Source organism: Typopeltis vanoorti, chromosome 4, assembly GCF_054136105.1.
Source record: "Typopeltis vanoorti isolate ZY-2024b chromosome 4, IOZ_Tvanoo_1.0, whole genome shotgun sequence".
NCBI classification, from domain to species: domain Eukaryota; kingdom Metazoa; phylum Arthropoda; class Arachnida; order Uropygi; family Thelyphonidae; genus Typopeltis; species Typopeltis vanoorti.
The window spans coordinates 3,160,450-3,176,546 of NC_143552.1; the positions used below are offsets into that span (position 1 = coordinate 3,160,450).

Below are 16,097 nucleotides of genomic sequence, written 5' to 3' on the forward strand. Positions count from 1 at the left end.
AGGTGCATGGGGGAGTTAAGTAAACTAGATGTCAAAAAGGCTGTGGGACTTGATAATATATCACCATGTATTCTGAAGGAATGTGCCAGAAAGGTGACACCTGCCTTGACATATTTTTTTAATACGAGACGTGCACTTAGTCAAGTTCCTAAGGAGTGGAAGGAGGGCAAGACTGTACCACTTCATAAAGGAGGTGATCAAACTCAAGCATCAAACTATAGGCCTATCTGTGTGTCAGATGTTGTGGTTAAGTTGTTGGAGAAGCTTGTGAGAACTCGGATCCAGAGTTGGGTTGACAACAATGGTATTATCTTTGATGGGCAGCATGGATTTGCTAAGGGAAGTCATGTTTTGGTAATCTACTTACTTATTACAATACAGTGGCCTCTTCCTTGGACAGAGGAGAAGGAAACACAGTAATATACCTGGATTTTTTCGCAAAGGCTTTTGATAGAATACCTCATGATACATTGACAGTCAAACTAGAGCAGATGGGGTTGGATATTAGATTAGCGCATTGGATTGGAGACTAGCTATCTGATAGGAATCAATAAGTTGTGTATAGGGGAGCGATATCCAGGAAAAGGAAAGTTACCAGTGTAGTGCCTCAGGGGTCTGTTTTAGGGCCATTACTGTTTAACTTGTATATTAATGATATTGATGAAATTTGGATGGAGATATTCAGTTGTGTGCAGATGATGCAAAGTTGGGACGAACCATGAAGAGTAGTGAAGATGTTGTGGCCATACAAGAAGACTTGAATAAATTGAGTGATTGGGCATGGAAATGGAAATGTGAGTTCAATGTTTCAAAATGTAAGGTTTTAAAATTTGGAAAACAAAGATAGGATGCAGAATTTATTCTTGGTGAGGATATATTGTTGGAGGTGGAGGAAATAAGAGATCTGGGGGTGATAGTTGATAAGGATCTAAAATTTAGGGGACACATAGCCAAAATTGTGAAGACAACACAAAGGCTTCTGGGAAAGAGGACACTTACGTGTAGAAGTAGAGAGATTCTGGTTCCGTTGTATAAGGCTTTGATTAGACCACACATGGACTATTGTGCCCAGATTTGGCCACCTGGTTTTCAGAAGGATGAAGAGATGTTGGAAAGGGTCCAAAAGCAACTGACCAAGGTAGTTCTGACCTGTGGAATGTCGAATATGAGGAAAGATTGAGAAGATGTAATTTGCAGAGTCTGGTGGATAGGAGGAAGAGGGGAGATATGATAGAGACCTACAAGTTGGTAAAGGGTTGTTATAGGATCAATGCTGGAGAAGTTCTACAGAAAATAGTGGGAGATCAGAGGAGAACCAGAGGTTATCCCAGGAAACTGTATAAAGAGGATGTGATTAGGGCAGTGAGAGGCAGGTTGTTTTGGAGGGACTGAGTTGTAAATGATTGGAATGTCTTGCCTGAGAGTGTAGTGTCTAAAAGGAGTTTGAGTGTGTTTAAGACATGGTATGATGAGCTGTGTGTGATAAAAGGACCTCACATATGAGTCTTTGATTCCATGAGGTCTTGGGGTAATAATAATAATAATAATAATATTATTATTATTATTATTATTATTATTATTATTATTTAGGCTGTCAGGAATAAGCAGAAGGTGTAGAAGTTGTACACAAGAGCTTTAATAAGGGACCAGAAGGTTCAACTATTATTACCATTTAGCCTTTTTGAAGACTAATTTTTTAAAATTTCTTTTTCTTTCACTTTCATTATTTTACTTATTTATTTATTATTATTATTATACAGGCCTCCATGGAGTCAAGAGACTCATCATGGGAGGTCCTTCCTAAGAAACACAAAGTCTATCATACCACTCCTTAAACTCATTGACCGTTCTCACTCTCACCACTCCATCAGGCAATGCATTTCATGGCTCAACCACCCTCCATGCAAAGAAACCACTGCTCACCCTCTTGCTCACGGTTTCCTTTCGTAACTTCCAGGAATGGCCTCTTGTCATCACTAATTCCCGCTGTTCAACCAAGCGAAAGAACTCCCCAGTGTCAACCCTGTAACCACCTTTCAACAGTTTAAATGTCTCAATCATATCACCTCTCTTTCATCTATCCACCAAACTCTGCAGTCCACATTCGCTCAGCCGATCCTCATAACTAACATTGTACAGTCCTGAAATCATCATTGTTATCTGCCTTTGTACTCTTTCCACAGTTAATTTATCCCCTTCAAATCCTGGAAAGAAACCAAATCTGAGAACAATAGTCCAACTGTGGTCTGATCAGAGTCTTATACAATGGAATGATAACCCTTTTATCTCTGCAGGTCAGTGTCCTTCTCATTACTGTAGCAATCCTGTGTGTTACCTTCATTACCACTGCAATATGTCCCCTAAATTTGAGGTTTCTATCTATCATCAATCCCAGATCTCTTGTCTCTCCTACTTCCTCTAGTATAACTCCTCCCATAGAGTAGCAGCATCCCAATGGTTTCCCAAACTTCATGACCTTACATTTTGCTGCATTACATCCAACCCCCATTCAATTGCCCATCTATCTAGCTTATTCAAATCCTCTTGCAGGGCTACCACATCTGCACTATTACTAATACTCCTTCCTAGCTTCACATCATCTGCGAACAACTGAATATCCCCTTGCAATCCACTGGCAATGTCATTGATATAAAGGTTAAACGATATAGGTCCTAGTACTGAGCTCTGTGAGACCCCACTTGTAACCCACTGTCTCCTTGAAACTGCTCCACCATACACAACTCACTGATACCTTTCAGACAGCCAATCCTGAATCCAGTTGACCAATCTGACATTCAGATCCATGTGCTGCAACTTAAATATCAGTTTATCATGTGGCACCTTGTCAAATGTCTTCGCCAAGTCTAAGAAAATTGCAGTATATGCCTTTCCCTCATCTAATGTTCTTGTAACTTGCAGAAGTGTTGAAGGGTCTCACATCTGTGGACGTCCAGTCATTAGGCTGATTTGCAAACCCAGAGGGTTTTGGCTTTAGAAGTTTAAGGTGTGTTGAAATTTTGCAATTTTCTTTTCCACTTGGTCATAAAGTATTTCTTTAATCAAGCATAAGTAAAATGATGTGGGAAAATCTCAAATTGGGAATTGGACAATGGGACTTATTTGTGCCTAAGGTCCCACAGAAGGTTCTACAAATAGAAGTGAAGGACTTTTTTGAAGTTTTAGAGAAAGCAACTGATACAATGGAAAATGAAAAATTGGTCCTTGTTGGGGATCTAAATAGCAGAGTAGAATATGATTGTCAGAGACATACTAATAATAGGTAATGCAATTACCTATTGAATTTCTGCTCAGGACATAGACTGGTTATTACTAACACAACATTCCAACATAAATATGTGCACAAATTCACATGGAGAGAGGAAACAAAGAATAAGAAAGTCTCATTGTTATTGTTGATAGTGATGTTTTCTCACTAGTGCAGGAAACTAGAGTGTACTGAGGATTTGAAATTAGAAGTGATCACAATTTAGTCTTGAGCAAGATAAAACTGAATTTCATATTGAAAAGAAGAAATGTAAGAAAGTTGTTTAAAGGGAATAAAAGTTGAGCAGCTCTCACATGTGAACTATAGACTAAAATACACAAACATTATTCAAGAAAAAATAAAAGAATTTGAGAACATGAACCAAACCTTGGAGATTCAGTGGCAAATCCTGAGGAAAACATTGATTGATTCAGCCAGAGAGGTATGTGGTGAGGTTGTGTACAAGGATAGAAAAATCAGAACTCCATGATGTACACAGGAAGTTAAAGAGGCAGTGAAGGAAAAGAAGAAGGCATATCAAAAGTTCCTGCCAAATAAGTCAGCTTGTGCTCTTAGAGAATACAGAGAACAATGTAAGAAAGCTAAACACTGTGTTAAACTAGCTAAACAAAAGTCATAGGAGGACTTTGGCAAGAATATAGAAAATAAATATCAAGAAGGTGGCAAGATATTCTGGAGGTTGTTGAAGAAGCTAAGAAATGGAGGAAAGTGTTGTAAAAGGAATCAGAGATGTTAAAGGTGACATGAAAACTGGAGAAAAACATATCCTTGAAGTATGGAGTAATTACTTTGAAAAATTGCTAAATGAAACAAGCGGTGATAGGATCAATGGCACACCCTGGGAGGGGGCCACGGGGCTCTGCCACCCCAAAAGAAAAAGGGGGAAAAAAAGAAGAAAATTTAACAAAAATCTTTTCCTAATTAAAATTTTTTTAAAATTTATATTGTGTCGTATCTTCTATTTCTATACTTCTTATGAATTAAAGGTCACATAAGGTGGGAATACCTTATAGCTCTCAGGAATCATGGCTACTGTTGAATGTGAGGCAAAAGAAGTACTGCTCTGTCGGACCGAGCCGAGCCAAAGGAGATCATGGGTATCATGTATTTGCGAATGCTGCAAATGCTCAGTCATAGGTCGTATAAATGAGCATAAGTCACAATGCATAGTGTGTATTCTCAATTGTATACTTGACTCGGCCTCCCCCTCCCCAAGATAAAATTTTGAGTGCTTGCTCCCCCCAAGATCAGAGTGCACCACTGGATAGCACAGTGGTAAAAAACACTCAACAGGCATACAGTCAGGTATACATTTTCGGCAGCTGGAGTAGATGATATCTGACCTGAAATACTGAAGTATGGAGGTATAAAACTCTTACTGTGGCTGCAATGCATAGTTCAGAAGGCCTAGACAGAGGGACAAATTCCAGATGATTCGAGTAGAGCTCTCATAGTACCCATACATAAATAGGGAAATAAAACAATGTGAGAATTACAGAGGTATTTCTCTATTGAGGGTTCCTGGTAAGATTTATGCAAGTATTCTTGAGAAACGGTTGAGAGGGATTGTGGAAGGGAAGTTTAGTGAAGAACAAGCTGGATTCAGGCCAAATAGAGGCTGTCAGGATGCAATTTTCATTTTAGACAAATAGACAAATAGTTGAGAAATCATGGGGTAGAAAAGCTAGTAAAAATGCTAAAGCTGTGTGGTGTAAAAGGGGCATTATATCAAGTAATACGTTTCCGCTTTCCGCTCCCATCCCCCCTGAATATACGGTTTACCAAAAATCCACAAACCCAATTCCCCCACTCAGGCCTATACATTCACAATACATGCCCAACGCATGGCTCTCCTGAAACTACGGAAAAAAAAAAGTATCATCATCACCAGAGCGGATAAGGGTAATGCCACAGTCGTTCTTAATACCAGTGAATACAATCGTAAAATGAACATTATCCTCGTGATCGCGCTACCTACATCCCGCTAGAACACGACCCCACAAAAACACAAGTAAGAAATTAAAAATCTTACTTCAAAAAATAACCTGCTGGTCCCCTGATGTCACGAAAAAACTTAAACCTTTCCGCTCCCCCCCCCCGAATATACGGTTTACCAAAAATCCACACACCCAATTCCCCCACTCAGGCCTATAGTAGATGCCACCAATGCACCTTGCTACAGACTGTCTAAACAGCTGGCCAACTCTCTGACCCCCCTCACCAGAAGGTCCACTTCCTATATAAAAAACTCAACCCACTTTAAAGCCCTCACAGAAAATTTAACCTTGAATAATGCAGACATATTGGTAAGCTTTGATATCTCCTCTTTGTTTACCAATATTCCCTTAACTGATACCTTATCTCTCTTAGAAAACGTTTTTCCCTCTGACATCTTAGATCTCTTTTCCTTTGCCATTAACTCTGGGTATTTCTCTTGGAAGAACATAATCTACAAGCAGATAGAGGGAACCACCATGGGTTCCCCCCTCTCACCCCCCCATTGTCAATTTCTATATGGAAGATTTTGAAAAACGAGCCATAGACTCAGCCCCACTCAAACCTTCTATCTGGCTAATATATGTAGATGATGTGTTCTCTATCTGGCCTCATGGCCCAGACACGTTAGACTCCTTCCTCATCTTAATAGCTTACATCCAGTTTACTATGGAAAAGGAAAAGAACAATTGTTTACCCTTCCTAGACACCTTATTCACACACCTGCCTAATGATACACTTGCCTTCACTGTATACAGAAAACCCACACACACACAGGCAGATACAATCACAAACCACCCCTCTCAACAATATGGCATTATTAAAACTCTTACCAAGAGAGCCCACAATCTTTGTTCCAGTGGAACCGCCCTCACTACTGAGCTTAACCACATACACAGCACTTTCCTCTCCAATGGCTACAGCGAACACAGTATCAAAAAAATAATCAGTTCCTCCCCCATTCCCCATCCTTCTCGTCAACAAGATTTTAAAAATGCCATCACCATACCCTACATCTGTGGCACATCCGAAAAAATAGCCAAGATGCTAAAAAAGTACAACCTACACACAGCATATAAGTCCCACCGCAAACTTGCTACCCTTATGCGTTCTACGAAAGATCAGCTCCCTCCTCTCTCTCGCTCTCTCTGCCTGGAGTTTACAACTTACCCTTTTCCTGTAAGCTGTTGTACTTTGGAAAGACAGGCAGATCAGCATCCATCCACCTGGAGGAACACAAGTCTTACATCTGTAAACACAACTATGGCCATTCAGGCTTGGCTGACCATGTTTTGGACACCACCCACAAGGTATCATGGAAGAAAACCACCATGCTCCACCACAGCAAATTCAAGAAAGAGAGACTTTTCTTAGAAGCAGCAGCAGCTCTCAGAAACCTACCAAATCTTAATAAATATGGTTGCGTTAAGCTTCCGAAGATTTGGGAGACACTCATCACCAGAGGTCCAACCTTACATCCCAGGCCACCTACTACCGCCCTTAGAGGGCGCTCCACCTAGATAGGACTTTAGTGTCACCCACGTGGTTGGGCTTAGTATTGTATGCTATTTGTGTGCATGTTACATTAATTGTTTTTGTAATCCCCGTAGATGTCCTAATGACTAGGACGAAATATAGGAAGTATTAAATTCTATTTTAATTCTTTTTGAGTGTTGTAAAAAATCCATTAAGCCTCCACCGTGAAACCTGATCTCAAAATTGAAGATGTTAATCTCAGATCTTTACTTTATGCAGATGATGTTATACTTCTAAATAAATCTGGTACATCAAAATTGGAGATGTTAATCTCAGATCTTTACTTTATGCAGATGATGTTATAATCACTTCTAAATAAATCTGGTACAAGTCTGTCAGATTCCCTGACTAAACTGAATTACTGTTTTAATATATTTGGTATGAAATCAGCAATATCAAGGCAAAGACAATGAAAATAGGCAGAAGCATGGAAAATATTAACTAACATTGTGAATGGAGAACCTACAGAACAAATAAAACATTTCAGCTGCTGTCCAACCACAGATCCGAGACCCTAGTCTGGCAATGTGCCAAGAAGAGTCAATTCATGTTGAAGGGGAGAAAGGAATAAAGCAATGTACAAATTCGTTACTAACACATGAACTCACGTGCTTTATACATTAAAGTTTCCAACTATTGTACAAGCAAAATAGTTACCACTTTAAAAACTAGAATTTTCATAAAAGAAAAGCTAATATTCTGATGTATAATAATGAACACTCATTCCACGAAATGCATTGATTACCCTATTATCGGAATGGATTCGCCTTCTGACATGTGCAGAAGTGTCGAAAGGACACGCTGACTAAATTGAATAACTGTTGTAATAGATATGGTATGAAGTTCAGCAATAACAAGACAAAGACGATGAAAATAGGCAGAAGCATTGAAAATATCAACTGCATTGTGAATGGAGAACCGCTAGAACAAGTAAAACATTGCAGCTATTTAGACACGATTTTTAGTGAAGATGGCCAATTAAATATGGAAATAGACAATAGAATCAACAAAGCTGGTATGGTAGGAAGTCAACTGAATACATTTATATGGAATAGAAGAGAAATTAGTCAAAACACTAAATTATCTATATACGAGACAAGTTAAAATTGGTTTGAACACTATGGGTCTGAGAGCTGGGTTAGAAAAAAAAACTGGACCAAAAACTAGATTCCACAGATATTATTATTATTATTATTATTAAACAAGACCTCATGGAGTCAAAGACTCATCTAGGAGGTCCTTTTATCTCACACACATCTCATCATACCGGGTCTTAAACACATTCAAACTCCTTGCAGACACCACACTCTCAGGCAAGGCATTCCAATCATTCACAACTCTGCACGAAAAAAACCTGCCTCTCACTCCCCTACTCACACCCTCTTTATACAGTTTCCAGGGATGACCTCTGGTTCTCCCCTGATCTCCCACTATTCACTGTAGAACTTCTCCACCATTGATCCTATAGCAACCCCTTACCAACTTGTAGGTCTCTATCATATCTCCCCTCTTCCTTCTCTCCACTAGTCTCTGCAAATTACATCTTTTCAATCTTTCCTCATACTCGACATTCCAGAGGTCAGAAACTACCTTAGTCAGTCGCCTTTGGACCCTTTCCAACATCTCTTCATCCTTCTGAAAACCAGGTGACCAAAGCTGGGCACAATAGTCCATGTGTGGCCTAATCAAAGCCTTATACAATGGAACAAGAATCTCCCTACTTCTACACGTCAGTGTCCTCCTCATCATTCCCAGAAGTCTTTGTGTTGTCTTCACAATTTTGGCGATGTGACCCCTAAATTTTAGATCCTTATCCACTATCACTCCCAGATCTCTTATTTCCTCTACTTCCAACAATATATTCTTACCAAGCATAAATTCTGCATCCCAATGAGAGTCCTGCATCCATATGAGAGTCCTGAGAAAGATTAGGGAGATGTGATGAAAAGATAGCATCAATGGCAGTATAATATTAAAAAGGAGGATATTGGGAAAGAACTTGAATATGTTAGCAGAGCTAATCACAGGTGGTATGGTCCCTTAAACAGAATGGGAGAGGAAAGATTAGCAAAACAAGACCCAGAGGAAGATCAAGATATAGGTGGATTGATACAGTAAAAAGTGCCTTAGAAGAAAGAAATATAAGATCTGATCATGTTGGAGTCTTGACAGGTAACAGATTGATTTGGAAGAAAATTGTAGATAGGAAGTTAATAATGATGTAAGTTTTCCATGTAGTGCTATCATATCCTGTACATTCCTTGATGGTACATGTCAGGAATTTGATGATGATGATGAGCATAGGCAAACAAAATTTGTGAGTGAATTTTGAATTTTTATCATAGCGAATTGAATTTTTATCATGGGCTGCTTTGTTAAACTTGATGGAGAATCAGGACTCTGATATTATTATTATTATCCCCAACCTCCATGGAGTCATTAGACATATTGTAGGAAGTCTACCTTAGACAACATAAAGTCTATCGTATCACTCCTTAAACTCATTTACTGTTTTGCACTTTCACCACTCTCTGACAATGCATTCCATGTGCCTATCACTTTCCATGCCAAAAAAAAACTTACTTCTTACCCTCTTACTTATTATTTACTTTTGCAACTTCCAGGATGGCCTCTTGTATTTGTTCCTTCCCCTCGAAGTGCTACATGAAAAATCTCTCTAGTAAATTCAGTAAATAGTTTTCATCAGTTTAAATTTCTCAGTCAAATTCCTCATCACTTCTATCCACCAAAGTCCATAATTTGCATACCTTCAATTTTCCTAATTTTTGTCCAGATTCTTATTGCCAATTATCCTTGGGAACAGTGGCTCAATGAATACTATAAACTCAGTGTCACTGTTTTTGATGTTTCTTGCAATAATATATAACAGTGCACATGAAATCCCATAATTACACTGCGGTAGGCTTAGATGGAATATCAGCTCGGGTGTTGCGTGAATGTGCAAATGAATTGTCAACCCCTCTTACCTGGATATTTAATTTAAGTTTGAACTCTGGTATGGTCCCTAGGGAGTGGAAGTTAGGCAAAGTGGTTCCTTTGCATAAGGGTGGCTCTAAAACTGCAGTATTGAATTACAGACCAATCACCATCTCAGGAGTAGTGGTAAAAGTATTGGAAAAGTTGGTTAAAGACAAAATTCAAGAATGGGTGGATCAGGATATGATACTCTATAGAGGCCAACATGGTTTTGTTAAAGGTAGATCCTGCCTTAGCAATCTATTAACTATCCATAATAGAATAACATCAGAGTTGGACAAAGGAACTGGCTACACAGTGGTACTTCTGGATTTTGCTAAGGCTTTTGACAGGATACCCCATAGAACACTGTTACGCAAATTGGAGCAGATGGGAATGGATATTAAATTGGTGATATGGATAGGAGAATGGCTCAGGGAGAGATACCATAAGGTGGTGTATGGAGGAGCCGAGTCCAGAATGAGGCAGGTGACCAGTGGTGTGCCTCAGGGCTCTGTGCTTGGGCCAATGTTGTTTAATTTGTATATAAATGATATAGGAAACGGCTTAAAGGGAGATATTCAGTTGTTTGCTGATGATGCAAAGTTGTGTAGTGCAATAAAAAATCAAGCTGATGTTGAAAGTTTGCAGGATGATTTAAATAAGCTGGTAAAATGGGCAAAAGAAAATGGATGTCAGTTCAATGTGGAAAAGTGTAAACTCTTGCATTTTGGGATTAAAAGATTACCAGCTGTGTACTACATAGATGGAAAGGTACTCCAAGAGATTGATGAGGCTAGGGACTTAGGGGTATTGGTAGATAAGGAGATGAAGTTCAGAGGACACATTGCTAAGGTGTCCAAGATTGCACATAGGATTACTTGGTTGTTGAGGAACACACTGACATCCAGAGATAAAGAGGTTATTATTCCCCTTTATAAAGCATTGATACTTCCACATTTGGATTACTGTGCTCAGGTCTGGTCACCTGGATTCCTTGGAGATGAGGAGGCTGTGGAGAGGGTTCAGAGAAGAGTGACCAAGTTGGTGAGTGATATAAAAAATGCTCCCTACATTGATAGATTGAGAGCTTGTGGATTGCAGAGATTGGCTGATAGGCGAAGAAGAGGGGATATGATAGAAACATTCAAATTACTTAAAGGTTTTTATAGGATTGATGCAGGGGAAATGTTTCAGCTGTGTGATAGTGATGGAAGAACAAGAGGTCATCTCTGGAAATTAAAGAAGAGTGTGGTTAACAAAGGTGTCAGAACAAGGTTTTTTGCCTGGAGGGTGGTGAATGAGTGGAATTCATTGCCTGACTTTGTTGTGAGCTCTTCATCTGTAAATGAATTCAAGAAGAGATATGACAGATATTGTTTTGCTAGTTTGGGTCTCCCGCGATGAGTCTACTGACTCCATGGAGATACCCGTAATAATAATAATAATAATAATAATAATAATAATAATTTGTGCTCTTGTCATTATTCCCTACTATGTATCTCTCACTTCTTAGTCTAGTTGCTGCATTACACCTCTCTTCCCACTCCTATTTCTCTTTTCCTTTCTCCAATCCACTCCCTTACTCTCATATATTCTCTATTTCTGTTCTGTCCTAATCAGTCTCTTACATTTACCAATCCTTCCACCATTCTGCTTCATGTTTTTCAGTCTCTCTCTTTCTTATTCTTGGCCAGACTCTCTTCATCCAGCCTCATCTCCCTCCTCCACTCAAAAAGTACAGTCCTTAAACTACCTCAGACTATTTCAACTTCCATTCATCGATGATTTGCACATCTTTTGCCTCAAATAGCTCTGCAACCATGTTATTCATTATCTGCGATCTAATTGTAATCTCAATAATGATAGTTGAGTAACAACACACTAACTACGTTTCAACTATGCTATCATGCTCTGCCTTCCACAGCAACTTCTTCAAATACTTTCACTCACAACCACCATGAACTCTGAGGAAAGTTTATTTCTTCTATGCCTTACTCATTTGTTTCAATGCAGCACCTAGAAAATTATCATTTGTGTACTATGTTATCCAGCACATCTCCCTCTAAAGGAGCAAATTTTCACATAATGTTCCTTTGACATGCTCTATTTTATTAACTTCCTACCTCTGATTTATAACATCAACTGCTTGTTACATTCAATTTCATTGTCCATACTCATCATTCTTGTAGCATATCACCTAACTGGCATTCTTCATAGGACAAAATGTGAGCTAGAGCTACTGCAGAAATAACTGTCATGTAGTACATCACAGCAAGAGCAGAACAAAAGAAATGTGAATGGGAAACGTATGAAAGTGTGAGAAATGAGGAGAAAGCAGGTTTTGTATGGAAATTCAATTACAGGATGTATACTTAATGAGAAAGAGACAAAATCATGTTTCCCAGGTGTGAAGACCAGGGATGTTAGTTAAGCTGTCAGTTTATAGAGGGGAAAAGTGAAATAATTAATTATTTTTTTGATTGACATGAAAAGTACAAGTCTGCTGCCTCAGTATAACAGAACTGATTGAGAAGGCCATGATTGTGAATGACTCAATCAGAAGACTGCACATTAAAAACAGTGTGCAGTTTATAGATGTATGGAATGAAGCAGATCAAACTAAATCCAAAGAGTTTATTCATTATGTAGCAAGTAAGAAGAAGGATGACTTTAATCAATGCTGACAGAAGCCATGCTGCTGATGTCAGACAGAGACTAATGTCAGAATTGAGGCTGACTGAAGAGGAGGTGCTCTCAGCATATTGAAAAACGACAATGCAAATACAGTAGTAGGACAGGATGATATGCTGAACCCTGTGCTGTGTGAATGTGCAAGAGAAATGATAGAGACTTTGATGAAGTTGTTCAGTCTCAGCACTGGCAAGATTCCAAGGGATTAGAAAGAGGGCAAGATAGTTCCATTACATAAAGGTGCTCCAAGATAGAAGTAGCAAATTAATGCCCAGTTAATAACTCTGGAGCCGTGGTTAAAGTACAGTTGGTTAAAGGTAAACTCCAGCAGTGGGTGGATGGAAAAGATAGCTCCTGCCTTAGAAATTTACTTCAATTTTATAATAGAGTGACAGCAGAATTACATAAGAGAAATGGCTACACCTTGATATTATCTGGATTTTGTAAAAGCATTGGACAGAATACCACATGGACAACTATTACAAAAGCTGGAGAAAATGGGAATGGATAGATGGGTGACAGACAGACAGACAGACACAAGAGAGCAGTGTATAGTGGATTGAAATTAGGAGAATACAGGTAACTAGAGGAATGCTTCGATTCTGTACAAGACCACTACTCTTTAATTTGTAAATTAATGATATAGGGAAAGATTTAAGAGGAGATATTCAGTTGTTTGCTGAATATCTCCTCTGAATATCTGGTGATGCAAAACTGGATAATAACAGTTCTTGAAAGTAATAAGTAAATCTTGCAAGATGATTTAAATAAACTGGAATTGCAGAGGAAGATAACGGTTATCAATTTAATGTTGCATAATGTAAGGTTATGTGGATTGAGATGAAAATTTACATACTATGTATCAACACAAAATTCAATTTGTGTTGCACTTTTGTCAAAATTTAGTAAGACTGTGCAGACTAGATTTTTTGCTTAGAAAGTGGTGAACGAGTGGACTGGATTGGTAAATTTTGTCTGTAGGCAAGGTTATACACTAAGTACATGGCGAATAGGGATTTTTTTTAAACCACCAAAATAGGCACTTTTCTTGGGCAGTCTTGTTTAACTCATACTCTATTTCAAAAATTAGTCACAGTAATTAAGTCATTAATAAAATGTCATTGGTTTATAGTTTTAATATAATTATAATATTAATGTTCTTTAGAGCCTGGTATTTAAAATATATATGATTCAAAAGTAATACTAAGTAAAAAAAATCTAATTACCTTAGTAATATTATATCTTTGAGGATCACATAGATCTCTGGTACCAATCTCTGTTGCCATGTACCAGCCATTAAAGGGTGCAGCAGGAAACTCTATACCACCAATATCAAATAACATGTCAGATACAGCTGGTAGTGCATACCATTCCAGCTCAAGCTCAGCAAACCATGGATACTTGGGATGTTCTAATTTTACATTAAGAACAATTTCTTCAGGGATGTTATATAACTTAGGACCTTCTCCAGGTGCAGAGAGTATCCATGGAAGTATATCAAACCGCCCTCCTCTACCTTTCCATCCTAATCTTTGGCAGATCTGGTTGGAAAAAATATTGGAAAAAGTTTGCATTTATTCAAACATCCTTTTACAAATCTGTGCAGTTTTTATTTAAAAAATGTCTGAAACACATAAAAGAAAATACAGTAATTAATAAAAGTTAAATACACAATATATTACCTGAAATTCATATTTTCACTATATTACATATAGCAAAAATATATGAATGCTATATCAATAATTCATACTGTCATATAGCAAGTATTGATACTGTGATTGAAAAGAAGAACACATAAGAAAGTTTTAAAGTGAATTTATTTTCATTTGAGCAGCAAATGAAAGAGTTTGAGAACAGGAACGAAACCTTGGAGATTCAGTAGGAAGCCCTGGAGAAAACATCGAGTGATTCAGCCAGCAAGGCATGAGGCAGAGGAGTAGCTATGGGAGGAGTGGGGGGGCGTCCGCACCAAGCAGCACTTTGAACTTTTGCAGTTGATTCTAAAATACAGTCTCGAGAACTCAATTCAAATATTTTAATGCTACTCCGAATTTTCCTCACAATTGCTATAAGTGTTGCTGTTGTGAGAGGATTTCTAAAAAAAATAATTAAGAATTACGTACATTACTATGAAATAGACTTCGCCAATGTCATTGATGATACTGTTATCAGAAAAGCACGAAAAATAACATTTTAGAATGTTGAAATTCAAGTTTCACTTCGAAAATAAACACTAGCCCACTCAGGATTTAATCTTGGAGTGGGGGGGGGGGAAGAGTTGAGTAGACGATTTGAGAATGCGTACGACCTATGACTGAGCATCTGCAGCGATTGCCAATACATGATACCCGTGATCTCCTCTGGCCTGGCTCGGGCAAACGAACTAGCGCTCGGTCCACAAGAGCACTACTTCGTTCGCTTTGCGTTCACAACGGTCGGGATTCCCGAGAGCTATAGGGTATTCCCACCTTATGTGACCGCTAATCCATAAGTAGTATAGAAATAAAACACACAACGTAAATTATAAAAAAAAAAAAAATTAATTAGGAAAAGATTTTTGGAAAATTTTCTAGTGTTTTTTCCCTTTTTCTTTTGGGGGACCAGGGTCCCTTTTCCCCCTCGCTGGGTGCGCCACTGAAAATAAACATAGTGTTTTAATTTATTTCCCTAAACATCATCTTGACTTTTTAGTATTTTTGATGTGTATTTATAGGGGTGACAAACTCAGGGACCGTCCCTGGTGGAAAAAGCTCTAGCTACACCACTGACATGAGGTGAGGTTGTCTGCAAGGATAGAAAAATCAGAACTCCATGGCGGACAGAGAAAGTTAAAGAGGCAGTGAAGGAAAAGAAGAAAGCATATCAAACGTTCCTGGTAAATAGGTCAGCTTGTGCTCTTAGAGAATACAGAGACAAATCAAAGAATGCTAAACACTGTGTAAAACAAGCTAAACAAACGTCATGGAAAACTTTGGTAAGAATATAGAAAATAAATATCAAGAAGGAGGCAAGATATTCTGGAAGTTGTTGAAGAAGCTCAGAAATGGAGGAAAGAGTGTTGTAAAAGGAATTAGAGATGATAAAGATGACATGAAAACTGGAGAAAAATATATCCTTGAAGTATGGAGTAATTACTTCAAAAAATTGCTAAATCAGTGAAAGCACAGTGGTAAAAATATAGTGGTAAAAAACACTGACCAGGCATGCAATCATGTGGATAGATGTGTGGATAGAAGAAGGAGAGGTGATATGATTGCGACTTTTAAACTGTTGAGAGGTGGTTACAGGGTTGACACTGGGGAGATCTTTTACTTGGTTGAACAACAGGAAGGAGTCATAACAAGGGGGCCATCCCTGGAAGTTATGAAAGGAAACTGTGAGAAAGAGGGTAAGGAGTGGTTTCTTTGCATGGAGGGTGGTTGAGCCATGGAATGCATTGCCTGATAGAGTGGTGAGAGCGAGAACGGTCAATGAGTTTAAGGAGTGGTATGATAGACTTTGTTTTTCCTAGGATTGACCTCCCTCGATGAGTCTTGATAGACTTGTGTTTCTTAGAAAGGACCTCCCGCAGTGAGTCTTTTAACTCCATGGAGGCCTGAATAATAATAAT

The 16,097-nt window shown here is 38.5% G+C and overlaps 1 protein-coding gene across 1 annotated transcript in view; it reads right to left on the bottom strand.

Moving 5' to 3' along the window:
* The window catches only part of LOC150107076 (nitric oxide synthase, inducible-like), a 317,964-nt gene that overhangs the window by 272,500 nt on the left and 29,367 nt on the right, over window positions 1-16,097 (bottom strand). Inside the window, exon 3 of the mRNA XM_090391607.1 lies at window positions 13,714-14,028. Coding sequence (XP_090247733.1) covers window positions 13,714-14,028 — 315 coding nt within the window. The remainder of the gene's footprint in view (window positions 1-13,713; window positions 14,029-16,097) is intronic.